This window comes from Cyprinodon variegatus, unplaced genomic scaffold (assembly GCF_000732505.1).
Source record: "Cyprinodon variegatus isolate N-32 unplaced genomic scaffold, C_variegatus-1.0 Scaffold335, whole genome shotgun sequence".
Lineage (NCBI taxonomy): Eukaryota > Metazoa > Chordata > Actinopteri > Cyprinodontiformes > Cyprinodontidae > Cyprinodon > Cyprinodon variegatus.
In genome coordinates, this window is record NW_015150788.1 from 385,975 (window position 1) to 408,379 (window position 22,405).

The following is a 22,405-nucleotide window of genomic DNA, read 5'->3' on the forward strand; positions in this document are numbered from 1 at the left end:
TTATTTTTTACAAAAACCATGACATTGAGAGCTCATGCATCATTATCAATGAATCATTTAGCCGTGCAGCAGGCTAAGTTGAAATCATGGCATGCATTCCTCATGAAAGTATAATTATTTAATTGAATTAGTCTGGAGAAACTTTCAGAGGGTCATTTTTATTTCCAAAGGCAGATGAGTCACTCTGAAAATGTTTTTTTTTTTTTTTTTAAACCATTGATGCATTCATGCATCAGCAGAATGCAGAGTTTCAGGAAGGACCAATATGATCATTATTCAACATGAGGCAAGATTTACTTTTAAAGCCAGGATCCCACTTCAACACCCTCTGCAGCATATAGGGTATTTTTCTCCATATAGTCTGATTCTGACAGTTTCATCAGTTAATGTGCAACATGTGCATAAATCTGCAGATGTGTATATATTTATACAATTTGGGAGATAGTTTTATACTTGCTGCTAGATTGGGTAATCCTTTCTAAAAAAAACATGCTGTATAGTGAAATCTATCCTTATTAATGCAACATTTATTATTTTTAGATTGGAGGAACAGGCAGTTTTGGAAGATCCAAACCCTTAAAACACCTGGTCCGGTTCTGTTAGAGGTTTGGGTGGAACTGCAGACTGTGGCTCAATCTTAATCCATCAGACTGTGGCACCAAGCTCCTGTTACTTCACCTTTCATGAGGTCAACAGTAAGAACATTATAATGGATAGGAAAGAGACTCCAGACTGCTGACATGAATCCAGGCAGTCTTTAACCTTCAAAATGTTATTGACAGATAGCCACATAGGGGATGCTTGTCAAATTGGGTATACAGTCTTCTAAAACAAGAAGTACAGAAAAAACATTTTTAAACCAATAGCAAACAGACGAAGCTCTAGATAACTCAAATCCAAACATATGAGGCTGATTCTCCAACTAGCAAAGAATTAGTGTCATAAATAAAATAAACAACAAAATGTTTGTCATGTTTATTCATGCTGATCTTACTAGACACAAAGACAATCTTACTAAAACATTATGATACATTTCCATTCTACTATTCATATTATATGAAATATGGTTTCATATTGAATGGGAAGGTTTTTTATTAAGTTATTTAACAGTAACTTTATTGACAAAAGGCACAGACATTGCTTATTTTAATAAATAGCATCCCTTAAAGAGATATATTATTATGTTATATTTCATAAAAAGAACACCTGGCCCTAGGGTTCACTGTAGGTAATGGTAATGGTAGGATAGCGGAGGTTGCTCCATGGAAGAAAGGGGAAAAAGGGAGTACAGTAGATCAAAGCAAAATTTAGTAAATCGAGTGATATCAAACATCTCATATTTTTTTTGAATAAAAAAATTATTATTTTATATTGTGTGTTTAGAATGTATTTCATGCTAACTCTAAAACAGATATTTGCATGGTATTATGTAATAAGTGTTTAAAATGCTAAAATTGAATTTTCCACAACAGTAATTTCCATCACTTTATCATATTAGATATAAATGTTATACATTTTTTTAAATTTGACTGTCGGTGGAGAATCAACCATAAAGGCTCTTGCCGCATGGAGTTTGCATGTTCTCCCTCAGCATACGTGGATTCTCTCCCGGTACTCCGGCTTCCTCCCACAATCCAAAAACATGACTGTTAGGTTAACTGGCTTCTCTAAATTCTCCCTAGTGTGTGCATGAATGGTTGTTGGTCCTGTCTGTCTCTGTGTTGCCCTGCAATGGACTGGTGACTTGTCCAGGGTGTACCCCACCTCTCGCCCGTAGACAGCTGGAGATAGGCACCAGCACCCATCGCGACCCCACTTGGGATTAAGCGTGACAGAAAACAGATGGATGGTTTGATATATCTGGACATTTCAAAGACCGAAAAAGGCAGAAAGGCAAAGTTTTATAAAACATAAATCAAACAAAAATGTTTCCTTGCACCAAAAGCAAACAATTACCCAAAAATATGTCAAATTTCATTTCAAAAAAGCTGCATTAAAGGAGGAACCATTGATTTGAAAAGCTATTAAAATGATCAGTAGCTTAAAGCTTTTTCAAAACACTTAAATTATTGCAGTTATAAATGAAACACACCCTTTACTAAATCCCATTAGAACAACCACAAAACATTCCTCCACTTCACCTCTCTGGCTCAAAAGAGGCCGTGCACAGTCAAGCGTGAGACAGAAGCCATATTATGACAAATAATAGCTGCTGTGTGACAGCTATGGACAGCCATGACAGGCTCAGAGCCTCACTGAAAAGTCATATCAAATTTCTCCTTCTAGCCCTGAGCGAAAGCATTTCACAATCCTGAGCAGACCAACAAAAATAACCCTGCACTCGTTAGTGTTCATTTTTATGGATGTAGGACTCTGTGTGCCACGGTCAGCATGAGGAAAGAGCTTGTTGCTTCAGTGTTTCCATGGTAATGGTGCAGAAGATCTTATAGGGTCAGAGAGGAGAGCAGCTGGAGCCTGGCTGAAGGGGGGGTTGAAAAAACAAAACAAAACAAAAAGATAAAGGTGCTTGACCCGGCTTGCTGACAGCCTGCTGGGCTGCAGTTATGTTCCTATTGGACATTTCATTACTGTTGCATCCTCTTGTTCGCCACTGACATGATAAATCGCCCCTAAACCCAGGTTGTTTATCTTTTCTTAGGTGGTAGAAGCCATAAAACAAAAGGCTGTGTTTTTGCATTTGGTGATGAAAGGTGGAGTCTGTCCTGATAAAGAGGGGGAGAGAGACATTTAAAGAGAGAGGAGGGGACTGTGTCAGTGCTCTGAAGTGGATTACATCCATTATTTAGGGGCTGCATGGTTGCTGCTCAGAGAAAGGAGAAAAAGTGTTTGCAGTTTTTGGAAATTTGATAAATTCTGAACAAAGCACCAGTTATTAGCAAAAGCATATGCACACATTTATTACACTCCAGTATGATTAGAAATGAGCAGAAATCATATATCTGTATAAGATTTTTATCTTTTGAAATGTGGGCTTAGAAAGGATGATTTCAGAGGTTTTAATCAAAGGATGCGGAATGTTTCAAGCTTGCTTGAACTGCAATGAAACTGGGCCATGAAAAAAAAATGCTGTGATATGTTACAGCTTGATCACTCTGCTTTATCTCAGTTTCCTCTTATGAGAAGCACAGATTGCGTCCATAGGGTAATCTGGGATTCACACTTTCTTGAACATGCAAAGAAATCACATTTCTGGAAAAAAAAACTTGCAGAAAAGTGACCATATTACGTATACTGTATGTGCTTGTCTCCTAATAGGGCCGAGATTCATAGTTCCATGCTTAAACTCTTAAAAAAAGGGACACAAATTCTAAAAGCTACATAAAAGGATCTTTTTCCTCATTTCTTTTAGTCTTTATGTGCATTTCTTTATTTTTTAGGATACAAAGTATCCTTTTAGTTTTTTACCCTGGAACCAAGAAGTGGAAGTGGAAGTGGAAGGAAAGGAATCCATGGTTTTTACTCACCTGTCGCTATGCAAAACCTGAAAAGTATAAATTAAGACACTCTGGATAACTAAATAAAATATCCATATCCTAATCTCTGAACATTCCCTGCATTGTTCAGTTCATCATCTTATGGAACAAAAGAAACTACTCAAGAGAGAAAAACCTTAAACCAACAGACTGGTCAAGAGCATTTAACAGATAAGCAGTAAACAGGTTGTTGGAACCTCTGCAGCAATCTTCCACGGCTCAGGTAGAAGAATTTCTTAACATGACAGCTACAGTGTTGCACAAAACTAAGAGCATCGAGGCGACTGTTGAAAGACTTTGTATGCCAAGTCTAAAGTTTGCCTCCATCCATGCAGGGGGACCAACAAACCAAACATTCTGGTCAGATCAGACCAGTACTGAACCTTTTCAATACATACAAACCCATACGAATTGTTGTAAACCAACAGCAAACATTACCCTAAACAAATTATGCCAACCATAAAAAGCATGGGGACGTTTTATTCAGCAGGAAGATTTTCAGAGTTGATGGTGTGATTGATGGAGGTAAATGCAGAGCAGGAGGACACCTATTTGAGGCAGCAAACAACTTCAGACTGGGAATGAGGACAACAACCCTACTAACACAGCTAGAGTAGGATGGTTTTAGCGTGTTTCGTATGCTTGCTTTAAACTTACCTCTTCAAATAAGCATCTTGGTCTTGTTTGTGAGTGAGGGGGAAAATTGAGTGAAGAGAAAGCTGAGCAGAAACTTTCCATTTAACGTCGTCCTAGGTTTGACTATCATCATGAAATCTGGGTCATGACTAGAAGAATGAGATCCCTGATACATGCAGCTGAAATACACGTCCTCCTTAGGGTGGCTGTAGATTCCTTCATGCATCACAATGTACCTAATCTATTAAGATCTGGTCAATTTAGCCTAATTCATTTTCTATTCCAAAGCCAAAGAAGTTCTTCTAGCAGTTTTAGTAGATCAGTGGCATTAGAGGCAGGCTGAGGAGCTTGTAGTCATGCTGCTGCTGCTGCTCCTCCACATCGAGAGGAGCTCGTAGCTAAGGCACCTGCTCCAGGTGCCCCCTTGATGCCTCCTCTTCAGACACGTCCCACCAGCAGAAAGCCTGGGGCACCCTGGAGGGACCATGTCTCTCAGCTGGCCTTGGATGCCTCCTAAAAGGAAGTGTGGTTGTTTCTGCTTAGACTGCTGACCCGGTGACCAGCACAGGATAGAGTGGCAGTCTTCGAGGGTAGGAACATGATAAATTATGGGAAACCTTTGCAAAGGTCACCATTCTCCTTAATCCTTATCCACCTACTGCAGAAACTGTCCATGGTAGTTTTAGCATTAGAAGACATGAAAAAAAAAAGTTGAAATGAAGTTTTATAACTCCATTACCATGTCAACTAACGGTGGACCAAGTCCATTTTGGACTCCATATTGTATATGTAAATATGTGATAAAATATAAACACAGTTCAATGCTTTTGAATATTATAAACTGGAAATGCATTTGACTCTTTTCCTGTATCAGTTGTATTGAGGAAACATTCCTACTTGTTCTTTGCCTCTTCTGTATATCAACTCCCATCGTCCTCATTCAGCTCTACTTCCACCTCTTTCAGCATTGTCTACTTGCTGTAGTTTGTAATGGAGTCATTGATTAAATTTCAAAAACATGTCTGTACATAAATAAACCAAAGGAGGTCTCCCAAAACAAACATTTTTAATCTTCCAGATATCTTCCTATTCAATTTGTATGTCCTTGACCCATAAGATTGCAGGTTTCTGATGGTTTCTTAGCAACCAGCATTAGCTCCACCATCATCCATCTTTTGTTATTACACTACTTCAGTTTCTGGCACATTACTAAACACACTCAAAACCATAACCCTGATATGACTGGAAAATCTCAGGTAAGATTTTGTACGGATGCTGGTTTTCACTTCTGATGATTTGCAAATTTTAACTTTTAACTGCCTGGTCAACCAAATGGTTGAATATTAGCACAGCAAAATACAGGTTGGAGGATGGCAAGGCAGTGATAGGGTTAACATAACATCACAACGTTCATATTTTAACATGTAAAATACTCAAATAGGACTAAAGAGCTTGTTAGTTTTTTTCAGTAGTACTTCTATTTACCCAGGATCAGTTGGACCCCCCAAATTTGTCTATTTCTCATAATGAAAATGCATATGGACATTTTTTTTGTTAATAAAATGCTCCAGGTTAAAACTAAACAGGTTATTCTGGTGTGTTTTGTGGAATCTGATTTTTGAAGCTTCAAGAAAATAAGATGTATTGGCTTTTTAGCTATTTATTTATGAGGTAGGGGACCTCAGTAGAGTGTCAGAATAATACACAATGGAATAGCTTTATTCTGGTCACCAGCATGATCTCACCCTGCTGTCCCATATCTCAACCAGCTTTTTTTTTAAGTCTCTGCCATGTAGACCCATAGGCAGGCCTCGAGTCTTCTATAACCCCCAAATTTTGAAGGTATACCTCGATAAATCCTGCTCTCTTTGGTCCCAGAGTGGAAAAATTGGATTGCCACTGCCTACAGATTCATATTGATCTACGTCTGTGTGCATTGTTATTGCCTCAAATAGTAATAAGACCTGTTTGTTTGTTTTTCTTCAGTGGTAAAGATGCCACCTTACATCATCTTCATCCAAACATCTAAACTTTTTGGCACAACCCATGAATGTATTTTCTTTTTATTTACTGAATATTGCTCTATTTAAACAGAAATAAACCGACTTTTAAATGGAAACACATTTATGAGGCTTTGTGATACACACCAAAACCTCACTAAATGTCTTTCATTTTAGGCTAGGTTTATAAAAGGGATGGAAAAAACATTTCTGGGGTTAAATTCTGGGAAAATGTTTAAAGACAATTCATCTCAACTTCAAGTAGCAGCCCACTAGACGTATATATGGGACCCTCAATGTCAAACAAATACCCATTTAATAATTTTTAAGCATGCATAAGTTAAATAAGACATATGTGATAGCAATAAAAGAAACAACAGTCACACCCAAGTTTATTCGTTGAATATATTATTTTATTTTAACGTCATCATCATAGTTTAACTTTTAATTTTCCCTTCATTCATTTAAAATGATCACCTCTTAATGTACACATACTGCAAACTGTCAAAAATATACAAACAAATGCAGGCTTGTGCTATAGTCTGGTCAAATGTTTAAAAAACAGTGGCACTGGAAGGAGAGACGGAGACAGAGACAGAAAGAGAGAGAGACCAAAGGTAGGAGAGAGAGAGAAAAAGACACTGAAACCGGTAAAGACATGCACAGCATCATAGGGAGCACCGGCAGCGGTGATCCAGGTGCGCGGAACCTCATGGAAAAAGTTCATACATTTCCTCGTCTGACAGTGGGTCACAAAACGCCCGCCACATATCGGATTAAAAACAAAATGCTGCTTGTTAATGGAACTCTTAGGCACATCATTGTTTTTTTTTTTTCCGTTTTATATTTTCTGTAAAAGTCTGTAAATGAAGAATGTTTTAACAAAAAAGAAAGAAAACAGATAAAAAAAAGAAAAAAAAAAACAGCTTTCAAAAGTCCTTTTGGAATCACTTTTGTTAGTAACTCAACACAGTTACATAATTTGTGTATGAATGCATGTAGTTAAGGTATGTATTTCAGTGTGTGTGTGTTTTGTGTGTGTGTGTGTGTGTGGTGCTTTCTATGAGTACGAGAACACAAGTTGGTGCATTCCTGTAGAACCGATAATGGAAGTGAGTACTTGAGGTGCTGTGTGAGTGGTATCAATGATTGGCTGAGAGCTGACCAATCAGATGCTCAGGTCTTTGGGATTATCCTTGTAGGTCTTCTTAGGCTCAGGGATCATAGGCTTGGTTTGGCGGCTGGTGTCTGACTTGAGTGTGCTGTAGTACTCTCTCACCTTAGCCGCAACAAAATGATCGTCATCTTCTTCATCCTCCGAGTCGTCCCTCCTGGCTGGGGAGATGGCCCGTCCAAGGCTGCGAGCACGGTATCGGGGTTCAGGGGTGCTACCTCGACTGGCAAAGAGCCCATCCCTCTCAACCATCTCAGGAGTACGCCCTCTCAACAGGGAGGTGTACTTCTGGTAGGATGAATCAAAATCAGGGGTGCGGACTCTGGGCAGGGTGACGTCTTTGAAGTTGTCACGGGATGCCATGCCAAGTCTGTCTCCTCTGTAGGCTCTTTCCATGGAGGAGGTTCTCATTAGAAGACTGTCCTGCCCGTAGAGACGATCCTCTCTCTGTAGTGGTGGAAGTGAAAGAGTGGGGTCCCTGTTCAGGCGGTCCAGGGCCGGCGACTCCCGAAGGATACTCTCTTCAAAAGGGAGGCTTGGTTCTGGAGTCCCGGTCATTGCAGCCTCATCTACCGTTGGCTTTTCATTGTTTCTCTCAGTGGCGGTATAACGGTAGGGGTCTGCAGAGCGGTGGCGATGTCTGTTTGGAGAGTGGTAGCGGTTGGGGGACCTGTGGCGATGAGGAGAACGTCGAGGAGAGTGGCGATGAGAGCGGTAAGGGGAGCGTCTAGGAGAGCGGTATGGGGAGCGTCGGTATGGTGAGCGGGTTGGAGAGCGGCGATAAGGGGAGCGTCGAGGAGAGCCGTGGCGGTGGTTCGAGGAGTGTTGGCCGTGGCGCCGTTCTGGTGAACGGCCTCGGCGGTGCCCTCTATCACGGCTATCCAGCATGTTGTCTGCACTACGTGAACGGCCCTGCCCCCTATGAGGCGAGCGGTGGCGGCTTCGATGCCGATGGCCTTCTTTTTCCTTGTCATCCTTTTTCTTATTCTGCTTGTGTCCATGCCTTCCTTTAGACTTCTTCCCTTTGGATTTGCTAGGGGAGTGATGACGATGATGGGAACGATGGGGCTTGCCAGTGCCATGGGTGCGACGGCTCGGCTCCGTTTTGCTCCGTGAATGAGGTGGGGGTTCTGGTGGGAAGCTGGACTCTGATGGTGCATTAGTTAGAGGCAGGGAACTCACTTCCGCAGCGTTTTGTATCCTTGTGACTGGGTCAACTGTGCTGATGTCGTTGGGGCTGCCGTCTGCAACACAGTTTGACAAACAGATGAGGCTAGAGTGTTCAAACATGGATCTACACACAAGACTCCACAGACTTTGACAAAAATCATGCTGACTCAGTTAGACATGAAGCTGAGAACATTTCTAATGGAAGCCAATCTGATGTTAAGCAAATGTCAGATGACACAAGTAGCCAATGACAGCTAAAAGAAAAGAAATTATGGAGAGGCAGCCAGTGAATAAAAAGGATCCGTTACCAAAACAAACCTGTTCCTTGACCTGGAGAAGGTTACATCTCAGAAGAAATGGGGCTGGACTCCTCAGGATGAAATGTCCTACATGCAATCAAAGCTGCTGAATTGTGTCGACGATTCATACACTGTGAACTGTTACTCTTGGTAATTTTAATCTAAATACCTAGAAACTATGAATATCCCCACACGTACGATTATCGAAACATATTTGTAGTCTGCTTGAAATGCATGTTGCAAAAAAAAAACCCATTCAGCATTCAAAACTTAGAAAAATGATCAATAATTACACTCTCACAGCTTTTAAATAATTAGTTTGACACCATTACTTGAATTTCTGGTGAAAACAAAGATGACAAAGAGTCAGTGTTTAACTTGAAGCTCCCCTTTCCAAATTCAAAACCTAAAGAGTCAAATCAAAGCTGGATGATTCATCGCTCTTATCACTTTTATATCGTTTTTCATCTTTATATTTTGACCTCAAATCTGCTAATCTATACAGTAAAAAACAAGTTTTAGTTAAGTTAACCTTTTCAAATAACATTTGGTCCCACTATAAATGAATGTAAAACTTATCCTATAGCCACTCTTCAGTTAATTTCACTAATTGTAGTTTCAAAATCCAGAAGAACTCTCAGAGATTGGTGGTAATTGACACTATACAGAGTAAAAGTTACACTGCATAGCTGTCAAGTTTTAACATACTATCAACTCCAACACTTGAGCAGATTTAAACTGAGTATAACTGCAAATACTCTATTTAGAGTAAAACAGGTACAATTTGAATTTTTAACACCCAGTTTTTCACTATGCCACTATTTGCTTTTCTGCCTGTGCTCCCAACTGAGGGAAAATAAAGGATATTTCTAGTCTTAGTTCAGAACTCATGGGAACGTCTCAGCGCTTCAAAGCTTTTAATTTAATTGATAAAGATCTGGACACAGAAGCAAGGTTATTGTTTAACTGATCACAACATCTTCACAACTAAAACACTCTAATTTACACTGACTCTCATTTAAACCATTGGATCGACTTATTCCACATAAAGGAGATCCAGCAAAATTAAACTAAAGGACCATTTTACTTTTAATTTAGTTTTATTTTTCTTACAGAGTCTAATCCATGGGTCGTCAGAATTTAATATCAGGTGAAAATGTTTTTTTTGTTTTTGCTGTTGAAATGCAGCAGTACTTGTTGCTTAAGGAACAAACCTATTTTTTAAGTTGTTTTCTGACTTATTTTCTACAATTAGACCAGCAAGCAGAAATAAATTCTAAAACAGAAAACCTCTGCAATGGATTCAAAATAGTTTGATTCATCATGGCACCACTATAGCAATAATTATCAAAACCCTCCCATTCATCTCTAGTCTGAGCTGCCTTTGATCTTTTATCTCTAAAAACATTTCATCTGGGTAATTCTAGTATACTGGAATGAAAACAGACTTATTGTTATTTTCTAACATAAGGACTATCTTGAGAGCAATAAAGAACATTTCCTAAAGGGTGATGTTTATGCTGTTACGAAGCACAAACAGTTGAAAAATGCATGGTTTTTCTCATTCTGAAATGTTTTATGCTTTTAATTTACTCCCTTTTTTATTTGGATTTAGATATATTAAAATTCTTCAAAGATTGAAGTTATATTTGGAACCAGATCCAATAAAAGACCACTCATTTACTGGACTTCTGTCTTATTCTGGTCTTCTATCAGCTGCTGATTTTAGGGAACGCCACTGCATTGTTTGCCTCCGTCCTCTGAACATTCTCGACAAAAATCCTTCAGTTTAACTTTTACTAAAACGTGCCTAAAAAAAACTGCATCAATCATCGAGTGGAGGTCCCTGGGAGCTATCGCTATGCACAGAGAAGACACTTCTCAAACCAGTACTTTGCACCTAATTTTCAGATTTGCAGACTTTAAAACCAAAATGAAGAGCAGGAGGTGCGCAGCGTCAACACCAGCAAAGCGTTTGGATGAACGGCTGTATATGCATGGAGCAGAGCACAGGCATGAGTGATCTGAGGCCACAGCACACACACCAGGAAGAAGAGAGAAAGAGACGGGGAAAGCCAGATAACAGAGGAGGACGGTCACAAACCGTGGTCGGATTTTGGAGGACAGAGGCCTCCCCCATCTTGTCATTTCTCACACTTGCTGTGAGATGGGGAGCGGCCATCCCTGAAGGAAGACAAGAGCCCCGCGCAACACACAGAGAGGAGAGCATACACAAAAACAGAAAAAAACAAAAACAAAAAAAAAAACAAAACACAAAAGTTTAGATTGATTGGAACCAACTGGAAAAAAGACAAGGGAGAATTACAGATTGTGTTGATTCTTATTGGAAAAAAAGTGTTTATTTAATCATTCAGAGTAAAGAGACAGTCCAGGAAGTTGCCCAAACCCTTCAGTGAAAGCCACCAGTTACACAGAACAGTGACAGCCCCCACCACCACAACTCAAACACACACTCAACCACACACACACACACACACACACTTGGACATGTTGACAATGAAGCAGCAGAAAAAATAAATTCAAATCCTGAAAATCAAAAGAAGAAACACTGGCAAAGCTGGCAAAAAGGTTTCTGTCAACTTAAAAAAAATAATAATAATACAAACAATGGTCAAAAATATACAAAGTTCTCATGACGCCATATCGATTCAGATAATTGCAAATAAACATACACAAGCAAATGTCTTTCCACTCAAAAAGAAAAAGACGAAAAAAGCAAGACAATGAAAAATGTCCATGACTGTTGACTATCAATCAAAACCTTTTCTATACAACAATTAAAAAAAGAAAGGTTCCATAAATATTATGGAAAATCGACAATAGAAGGGGGGCGAAAAAACTTCAAGTTGACACTCTTGACACGTTCATGCAGCAATAAACTTTTTCTCCATTTATATGTGGCTTTGATTCATGGCTCTATACAATGAACAAAAATACTTGTAAAAATGTCTTTTCATTTCATCACTGTACAAAAGCTTTATATAAGCGCCACAGCCTGGTTTCTTTTTACACTGGGATGTGTGGAGTCAGGTGTTTTGAATCTTCACAGCATTTTAATGACACTGACAATGAGTGAGGAATGTCAAGCACAGCAAAGCGGAAAATAAAGAGCAAAAATGGCATCTAGAGAAACTAGGATCTGATCAAAGTGTACATTTAAGTCAAATAGTGAAACTGGGTTTAAACAGGACTCATTACAGACAGTGATATATTTCAAGTTTTTATTTCTGTAACCTTTGATGATTCAGGTGGACTGCTAAAAAATTCAATTCAGTTTCTAAGAAAATCTAACTAGTATTTTTATGAAAAGTTACATTATGGCAGTGCTGTTTGCTGCTTAATTAGTCCAACTCACTGTCTTTGAAACTCTGAACAAGGAGGAATAGCTACAAAAAGGCCACTATTAAAGAATCTGGCTGATTACAGTGCAAATCAATGCAGAGCTGACGGGAAGAAAAAAAACTAAGGTACAAAATAGGGGGCACCTACACCAGGACATTTTCCAGGCATTGACAGATTGGACACTGGCTATTAACAAGAACAGGAAGCTATTTCAAAATGAAACCACTGAGAAAATATTAGCTGTGTCTCAACAAGACTGAGGTGAAAAAGACCAGCTGCACAGTTGTCAAATTCTCTCTTTAAAAAAATCAAAGAGTAAAGGTCAATGGGTAACGGAGGAGAAGCGGACAGACATGAAGGTTTTGATCAATGGAGCCGTTTTGTCTTTTTGAGTCTCCCAGGATATTTAGCTGTATTTCATGCTTCCTCTTTTTCCTCACAAGCTATTAGAACATTTTAATTTCTCAGTGAGAGCTGGCACCTACCCACAATAACAACATATAGATTCCTGCTCTGTAGGGTGGCCGAGGAGGTTCTGAGTTCAAGTCCTGCACACTCCAACAGACTGCCACTCTGGGTCCCTGAGCAAGACCCTTAACAGTGGACAGCACCAACAGTGCCCCCCAAGGGGAGGGGTTAAATGCAGGGGTTAAATTCCCCATTGTTGGACAATAAAGAACTTCCAATATTAATGCCCAAGATATCAAAGGTCCATCATCGCTAACAAGCTACAGGCTTCTGTTAGAGCCAGCTGGGCTTCCTAATCACCCACTCAGAGCCACCGGCTGATCACCGCTACAGAAATAAAGACCTGAAATATATCACTTTATGTGCAATTCATCTATATGATTTCGAACTAAATTAGATGTTGACTTTTAAAAGATAGTTCCATTTATTGGATGTGCTTGTATTAGGCTGCCTCTTCGTTTTCTTACAGTTTTCACTTCAACCCTTTAGGAGTTCAGTAGCTTACATTCACCTCCAATAAATATCATAAATATGTTTGTGTCACAATGAAGCCATGCTGTGAGGCGTCCCATCGTTTACGGGAAGCATAGAATCAAGTTTGTCCTTTTCTTGTAATGCTGAACTGGTGTTTAATAATAAGCTAGAGCAATATATGTCACTTCTTACTTAGAAAAAAAAAAGATTTTTTTTTTTTTTTCCATCCTCCTCTGGTCATTCAAACCTGTAAACACTAAACGTTGCACTGAAATTAGGCCCAGCACCTTTCTGTAAAGTCCCAACAGTGTGCTTTAGATGAGCGGCCCAGAAGGTGGAAAGTGACAGCGGGATGAGATGGAAACTGAGAGCAGGCGACAGCAGGAGGGCCAACAGCACCCAAAGGAGCACCCTCTCAGCTCCTTTGCACCAGAATCCAAAAGCACAGGAGTGACCTTCACCACAGAGAGACTTTAAAGCCAAGCAAAACCTCCTTCCTGTCCTGTCCTGTCCTGGGTGAGCGGTTCAGTTCTTTGCCCCTTCAAACCCCACCACCGTCCAGCTCAGGGTGTGAAGATGGGGGAGAAGGGAATGTTTTCGTAGATTGACCCACCATATTCAGGCACGGAGCCGTCACCCCTCTTGAGCACCAGGTGGACGTTTCGGCCTCCGTTCTTGATGAGCTCGATGGCCCGTGCGTGCTTCATGCCTTTGGTGCTTTCGCCGTTGATCTCCAAGATCTCATCTCCAACCTGCGGGAACAAGGTGGGGGGAGATGAGGAGAGGCAGAGTGACATGTGAGGAGGGGAAGCAGAAAAACGAGAGGAGACAGTGGCAGGAAAACAAATGACAGGAGGGAAGGAAGGAAGGAAGGAAGGAAGGAAGGAAGGAAGGAAGGAAGGAAGGAAGGAAGGAAGGAAGGACAGAGACGTGAAAGAAGGAGGTTCAGAAAGACGTTGTCAGAAACACGGAGGGAAGGGGTGGACAAGTTGACAACAAGTTACATTTTGAAATCCGACTGATAAAAATTCACTGAAGCCACTTTTTTCCCTGCTTTTCTTCAACAGTTTTACAGAAAGCAAATCAAAAGGCAGAAACTGTGACGCCGAGAGACGGGAGGGAAAACAGGAAGCAGGAAGAAACATTTTTGGTTTTCTTGAACACCCCCCGCCCCCCCCAGGTTAGCTGTCAGAGCAGCTGGCACCAGGGGAATACTGCTTTGGCAGCGAGCAGCTCTCTGTCTGACACATCTCTCTGCCTCACAGAACTGCTGCTGCTGCTATTAATAATTCTTCTAAATAAGCTGCACTCAAAAAACTGCAGGGTTCAGACATGCATGTACAAATGCTCCAATTACACCAACTTACTGTCTTTCCTTACTGAGCAGAGCGAAAATCAATTAGCTTTCTAATTTGTGCAGGATCTTTCAGAGTTCTCAGCACGGTCTGACAAGCAAACACATTGGGAGACTCTTAAAAAGATGTATCTGCATATTGTTTACCCAGCCCATCGTGCTTATTGTAACACACCCTGCATAATGGCAGCTGTGGCATTATGGATGCCAATTTATAAGCTTCTACTGAGAAAGTAACTCGGCGAATCAGGATTATACTCCTTAATGATGCTGCAACAATGACAGGTGCTGTTATCACACTACAGCTCAGCTTTAAAAGGGATAAAAAAAAAGAAAAACTTTTGAACTTATCATAGCAGCCAGCATTTTAAAGCCCTCATAATGACCCCTCCCCTCCCATTGATTAGCAATTGGATCGATATCTTTGGGCTTTATCTGAACCGATTCTGTTACAAAAGACCCTCTCTTGTATTTTCTATCAATGTGAGGACAGTTACTACCCCACTAATTCACCTGTTAACATCAGCTGGTTGCACTTTGAAAACGCCCAACTAAATGTATTAAGTAAGTCTTTGCATCAAAGTCAAAACAGCAAAAAGAAATGTCATGACATCATAATAACTCTATAAATCATTAAGTTTAGTTTACTTTCCAGCAGCAGTAGGATTAAATGCAGCATTTTAATTTTATATAAAATAAATTGGATCATCTTAAATGGTTTGTTCTTAATTTATTCGGTAAACATCATCATAATCATACCATAAGACTGCCATACATACAGCATAACAGTACATATATATGTACTGATTAGGGGGAATTGTGCGACACCCCCCAATGTCCATTCCTGGCTTATACTATTAGACTGAAGACTGTGTTGCAGACGAGAGCTAAAGCCAAAGGGGCACGATTTTTCGATGGCACCTTAAAAAACTGGTTTCGTACCTTAAAAATTGTTAAGAATCTAAAAAAACAAACATAGATGCCCTGTTAAGATACTGTATGCTGCAGAGCTGTGTGTGAAAGAAAACCACACATCTCTAATCAGATTATATAGAGATATTATCGTCAGACTTGATTAAATTTGCTCCATTCTGTATAATAAACAGGCTATTAGTGTCACTATATCACAGTCACAAAAAAATTAAACAAATTTCTTCAATCTAATTCCTCAAACACGTTTTTAATGACTATGAAATACGAAGTGAGAGCTGGGATTAATTTGGCTGAATTGAAGCTCAGGAGACTAAGGCAGGCCTTTAGAAAAAAAAAAAAAAAAAAACACTTCTAAGGGAACGAGTATTGTGGTTTCAGACCGAGCGAACATGTAGACTAATGTTTTGGGATCTGTTCCAGGTAAAATTAAACAGCACCGTCACTGCTGCAGGAAAAAGGGCATAAACACAATTCATCATCAACATTTATCACTGTTTAATTTGAGAGACAATCCTCATTGAAAAAGCTGACTCACATTTCAAATATCATCTACAATTCATAGGAAAAACAATCCAGACACAACATTTACTGGAGGAGAGAGAAAACTAACCCTAACTCTATAATCTGGAAAAAGATTTTTTTTTTTTTTTTTGCCGACTAAGAAAAGCAAACTTCATGTTTGATGAAACAAGGATGTTTATGAACCTTTTGGTTTCCTTTTGTGAGAATTCTTGGTACTAGGTGTTGGTTTTTCCTAATTTGTATTATAGGTGTTGAAGATTAATTCCTTAATCTAAGGAATCGGGGGTTTTCTTTATCAACAAAGTGAAATCAAGTCAAATAAACAATAAGGATTTGAACATTTTAGGGGCAATATAATTAAAAACTGGATATAAAAGGTTGTAGACCCCTGGGTTAGAACCTTTTACTCAAAGAGCCATTTTGACCTGAATTGGACCAAGTAAAAGTCGTTTAGAACTTCAAAATGTTAATTATTTGCCATATAAAAATCTGTTGCCACTGCAAACAGCCAACAGTATATTTTTATATTGAGCTTTTAAAATGATAAAGTATGGAATTTCTTTTATTTGATGTAAAATGATAATAATATAACAAAATTTCCTAAGCTAAATAAAATAAAAATAGCTCTAAAAGCTATTGCTTTTAATGTCACTGTGTAGTGAAACTTCTATTAAAATATTTTTTTATAAAAACCAATAATGCTTTTAAGGCAGGTATTTGTTAATTTAGTACATTAGTTTGTTGTTTATATAATTTGTAGCCCTTATTAAGAGCCAGTGTAGAGAGTCTAATGAGCCGCAGGTTGCAGACCCCTGTCTTAATTGAACATCATTACTGAGCGAGTTTATAGAGCTAAAATAACTAGACTACTGTGGATCGCATCAGGAGAGGTGTCTAAAATACATTGTTTCTTATAAACTTTCAGTTTATCTGGTGCAATTTCATATTTTATGCGAATCCAAACGATATCGAGAACAAAAGGTCTTGGATTTGTGGTGTAGACACATGGAGCTTCTGCGATAACGTGTCCATACCCTCATTTTCCCATTGCGAACAGCAGCTCCTTCTTCAGCAAGCCTCAGCACGTACAGGTCCATGTTGTACTCTCTTCCTCCCCGCAGGCTGAAGCCAAAGCCTTTGTTGTCCCTCTCCAGGTCCACAGAGTAGAACTCGGAGTCCTGTGAGGAAGCATGGACATTAATAGGGAGACGAGAAGAAACAGATGTGTTGGTGTCAAGGTCATGTATTTGTGATTCGTGTGGGTTTTTTTTTAAAACTGGCTCCAATTTCAAGAGCAAGGGACAAATGTCACCTCCAGGAACGACACACCCAGTTAGCAGATGTGCCAGAATGTGTGTGGGGGGGTGTTTGTGTGTGTGCATATGCTCAGGTGTAAGGATGCTGAATTATTGATGCTTTGGGCTCTAGGCATACAAGAGCCAGACTGGGCAGCGCAAGGACAGGCAGACAGTCTGCAGCTTTGTCTTCATGCCCTCCTAATCTCCTCTGCAGAGGGATCAATGTTATCTAGGAGAGCCATCTCCACAACAGCAGATTAATTCAGCGGTGAACACAATGGACTGAGGAGGTACTTTGAAAGTAAACAGGCTCTTCTTAAACGCTCAGACTCAGCCGCCGATCACACAGAGATAGATAAATAAAAATGCCCCCGTTTGTCCTTGAGAAGGTGGGTGGGAGTATGAGCTGGAGGGGAGGGGAAGGAGCTCGATGTGTGCTTAGATGTTCTAGCCGCTCGAGTGGATGAGTGACAAGACAATGGGGATTTGGTTAGAAATGGTGAGTGCTTGATGGAGACATGAAACGGTTGAATGGACAGGTGAACGACTGGTGTGTTTTTACATACCTGAGCTGAGTCTTGCTGGATGGGGGGCTGGGGAGCAGTGTTCGTAGGAGCTTTAAACTCATAAGATTCCTGTTTTGGTTTAGTGTTGGTCCTGAAAGTAAGAAAACAGTAAGTTACAGTTTGAGTTAATAAGTTAATCAGAAAGGATTTGATCAGACTCGGTCCACAGCAAACTTTGCAGAGGGATGCTCACCTGGCCTCAGGTGCTGCCTGTTGCTGAGCTGTGTGAGTGGTGGTTATGGTGGCAATCTTCTCTGCATTTGTCAACAAAGATGCATTGGATGACTCTGTAGGAATGAGACCAAAGGAAAGATTATAATCACAGTTTGAGAATCAAAACCCTCAGAGATCGCAGACCTGCCCAAAGCAGCAGATTTTGCACCATATTGTGACTTACACCTTTGATCTGGATCATTACAAAATTTTAATGAATTGGTACTGGGCAAGAGGCGCACCTCTGGTAGAAATTTCCTCAATTTCTTTTCTTAACTTTTCAAGCTGCTTTCTTCTTTGATCAACAGAGCAAGACTTCAAGAGAGATGTAGCTCCCTTTTCTTCTGTTTTTTATGTTTGTCTCTAGAATAATACTTAAGGACCTTTTGAGTCCTATGTTTAAGTTATCAAATGTCACTGCTGATCCCTCTGGTTTATGGTGGAACTGCTTGTTCCGCAAAATAATGTTGGTATCCCCGAGTTTCTTTATCTGGATTATGATCTGGATCATCAAGAAAATGTACCTGATTGTTACTTGGCATGAGGTAAACATTTCATTATAATCTGTTCAAAACTTTTCAAGTAATCCTGCGGACTAATGTGACCAAAACCTTCCCTTTATTACCACCGCTAAGGTGGTAATACAGGGAAGGTGGAAGCAAACCAACCAGACAAGAAGATAACTTTAAATATAAAATTCAGTCCAAACTATCCTTGACCATCTTTCCTTGACCAGTTCCAATTTCAAAAAAAAAAAAAGCTAAACCAAAAGTGGTGTCTGGCCCTTTGTAGGGAGGAGCAGAGGGATAGAAAGATTTAAGCAGTAGTTATCCACCGTGGTTTCCAAAATTTCTTCCTTTTTCAGAGTTTGTTTTGCTCCACCTGCCTAATTCAAATTGCATTACCCAGTCACCATTTCACCTGCCTGCACCTGAACTCTGGATATTCTTTAACACTTCCCATGAACCCCTCTCTGTTCAGAGAACATAAAACCTTCCTCATACGTTTGCCTTTTCCTGATGTAGCATAAATCCATAATTTACTGTATTTGCATAATCGAGGCCTATCTGGCGTTCCAGGAGACTGTGATGGATTAAATCAATCTTTCACACTGGGAACATTTCCTCCCTTTCAGTTTGAACACTTGTGGCCATTCAGCAGCTGTCAGCTACAAACATTAGCTGACCCAAAGAAAGCCCTGCAGCTCCACCTGCAGCTTCTTAGAAACCACCCAGGAGACCTGCATAAAACAGCAGCTTTTGCTGTCAATCATCTTCTGAAAGCACCTGTCACTTTTCACTTCCACATGAAAGGTGTGCATCTCATTTTCTGGCTTGGAACCGATTGTCTGACACAAACGCTCCTGGTTTTTCTGATGTGTGCAGTTTTTCGTTTTATGAAAACACAAAGCAAACATTCCTGCTGCATTAAGGAAGGCCTCTACACCATGTAGGCGTTCCTCCTGCAGCCAGCTGGGTACTCTATAAATCTGCCTCGGGCCATTTCTCCCACAGTCGACTTCACTTTGCAGTATTCATCTCTTTCTCTTCCACAGATAAGATCGGTCGGGAGAAGTTTTCTCTCAGATTAAATGTTAGCTTTTGCAGATCCATAACGATCATAAAAATCTATTAACCCTCCCCGTCTTCCCCTGCTTCTCTTCCCCAACCGTTTCCTGTCAGTCTTTCCACTCTGCATGGGAACCAGTACCTTTCATCAAAAATCAGTCATAAACAGTTTTTATTTCACTTTTCTCTTAGTTTATAGATCTATACTCCTAAACCCAAAGGAGAAAAGAAAAAAGGAAAAGGTAACATACAAAAGGAAAAAAAAACTGACTACTTTAGTGAAGCATTTAAACCTTTTGAGCATTTGTCATTTTGAACCAACAAACTCTCCTTGTATTCTACTTGGATTTTTTTTAAAAGGCAGACCAACCAAGCAGTGCATGAGTGGAAAAAAATGACACATTATTTCTGAATTTCTTTTATACATTAACTGTGTAAAATTTAGTGCATTTTATTCCTGCATACAAAACACTTTGTGCCTGAATACAGAGCAAATCAGCTGTGCACTGAATGAGACTTAAAACTGGGGAGACTTAATATATACAGCTAGAAATGCAATGAAATGACCGAGATCAGAGAATGTTTACTTGGAAGAATGGCCTAGACAAAGTCCAAATCTAGGTACAAGCAAGTATTCCTGGCAAGACTTAAAAAAACTAATGTTTACTGATCACCCCAAAACAATCAGACAAAGCTGGAGGTATTTTGGAAATAGGAACGAGTGGAAAAATTCAAAGCAGTAAATGTAACCTCAGTGGAAATGAAAGGAGATTCTACAAAACACAGACTGATGGGCACTAAATACAAATGCAAACACATTTTATAGCTTTACTAGTAATAATACTAAGAAAAAAAATGTTTCCTTTTTCCTTCATATTAACACACTACCAATGTCCTGGAATAACCAGAAAGCAAACCTGCACATTAGAGAAAGAACAGCTGAACTGTGGAAGAAGCTCTTCCTGCGGTAACAGCCTCAGACATTTCATAGATCCACCAAAAAAAAAAAAAAAAAACACTCGTAAACAGAGGCAGGGAGATCCATTTAGAAGCTCTACTTCTAAAATCAAACCTCAGTCTTTTCAAAGCCCTCCACAGCAGACAGTCTGGTTGACACATGCTCATAAAAACAAACAGGAACTTTCCTGTAAAGCATATCTAGTTATTTCTTCCTAGTGCTTTCTCGCAAGCCCTGCGCGTCTTTTTGTCAGGGCAATTTCCTCTCACTGTTCTCATCAAGTTCTCTGGATGTTCATGTGAAGTGAACTGGAAATCAACGATGCGGACAAACGGCTCAATTCTCCAGCGGCTCTCGGATTGATGGGGAGCAACACAAAAACCGTTAATCAGACGCAGTGATTTTTAAGCGAAGCACAACACATAAAATGCACAAGACTCTTTATATAAAGCTAAAGTGACAGATTCACCACGCCCGCACACACGCAGGAAGTTCTAGCTCATTCTTATTCTCTCTTGCACACAAACAAACAAAGAGACAACTAAATTACTCCTGCATGCTCTGAAGGCGAGGGCATGCTAAAGGCAAAACTGCAACTGCTGGGGAAAATTCACAAATAACCCAAAAGAAGCTGCTCTGTCAGGGCGCCATGCTCACTTTAAAAAGGTGAGAAGCTCCAGCTCTACACAACACAGAAGAAAACATGAAAACTATTCAATTTTTCACTTCTCAAAGCATAATTGTGAGAATCAACTTGTTGAAAAAAAGATGAAATCCCAGCGTGAAGCTGCTGCTGCCTACTCACCATCTCCAGGAATGATCCGCAGCGTGACGGTGTTCCCAGCCTCCTTGATCAGGTTGACGATGTCAGAGTGGGACTTGTTGGTGATGGAGTTCCCGTTGACAGCCAGGATGCGGTCGCCCACCTTCAGCTTCCCGCAGCGGTCCGCTGGACTCCCCTCGATGATGCGGCCTATTTTGTGAGGCATGGCCACACATGCATTTCCAGCTTTGGTCAACCATTGACATGTTGTGATGCACGATTCAGTGTGTGTGTGTGTGTTTTTTTGTGTGTTTCAAGAAATGGGGAAAAAGGGGGGGAAAGGAGCAGAGAAAGAGGATCAAGAGAGTTGAGGGTTATTTCACCAGCAGCCCAAAGCAAGCACAGCCAAAGTCACTGAGAGAAGAAGAGCGGATCGACACGTGTCACTGTTATATGCAAAGAGGACCGCATGTAAATCTGATCTGTGGAGGAATCAGACTGGATCATGTTTTTTTTTCATAAAAAAAAAAAAAACCAAAAAAAAATCAAAAAAAGTTTTTTTTTTTTCTTCTAAAGTATGCCTCACTCAATGATTTATGTTTCATATGAGTTTTGATTATTTCACAAGGGTTTCCATTGTTTTCCTCATTAAAATGTTTTTTTTTAGTATTTAGTAGTTTAGTATTTCAAGCTCCAGAAATGTACACAAAATCCACCTAATGTTCAGCAACATATGACTTTGTTAGTTTTTGACCAGTTATTGAAAAACCAAAAAGCTTAACATATCCAAATCTTATTTTTGAATGAGGAGTTTCATTGTCTTAACAAAAACAGAAAAATAGATCTAGAGATGTAGCGTTTTTTTTATATTTTCCCGTCCTTCTTTAATTTCATTCCAAAAAAACTTGTTGAGATATGTGGTTACTGAATTTATTTCAGGATATAAATAATGAGAGTGATGCTGACAGCTGATTTAAGCTAAAACAACAGAAGCATTGATGCAACAGGAATAAGTAAATGAACTTATCTCTGTAAACGGCTCAAACTGAACTGTTTGGTTTATGATTGCCAAACCTAATTCATTATAATTTTTATTTTAATACATTAAATCTACCAATGTCAGACGTTCCTACCTATTAACAGCTTAAATTG

General features: G+C 39.7%; 1 protein-coding gene across 13 annotated transcripts in view; it reads right to left on the reverse strand.

The window, feature by feature from the left end:
- Positions 1–6,536: 6,536 nt before the first annotated feature.
- The window catches only part of LOC107091395 (membrane-associated guanylate kinase, WW and PDZ domain-containing protein 1-like), a 166,298-nt gene continuing 150,429 nt past the window's right edge, over positions 6,537–22,405 (reverse strand). For 6 of the 13 annotated variants that reach the window (XM_015385270.1, XM_015385272.1, XM_015385269.1 and 3 more), the window contains 6 exons: positions 21,296–21,499; positions 17,945–18,038; positions 17,752–17,842; positions 16,922–17,065; positions 13,692–13,830; positions 6,538–8,548 (listed from right to left, as the gene is read on the reverse strand). In XM_015385270.1, the coding sequence (XP_015240756.1) occupies positions 7,299–8,548; positions 13,692–13,830; positions 16,922–17,065; positions 17,752–17,842; positions 17,945–18,038; positions 21,296–21,499 (1,922 nt within the window). In that variant the 3' untranslated portion in view covers positions 6,538–7,298. Of the gene's footprint in view, positions 8,549–10,877; positions 10,958–12,029; positions 13,831–16,921; positions 17,066–17,751; positions 17,843–17,944; positions 18,039–21,295; positions 21,500–22,405 lie in introns of those variants that run through there. The other 7 variants (XM_015385276.1, XM_015385277.1, XM_015385275.1 and 4 more) reach the window with 4 other exon arrangements.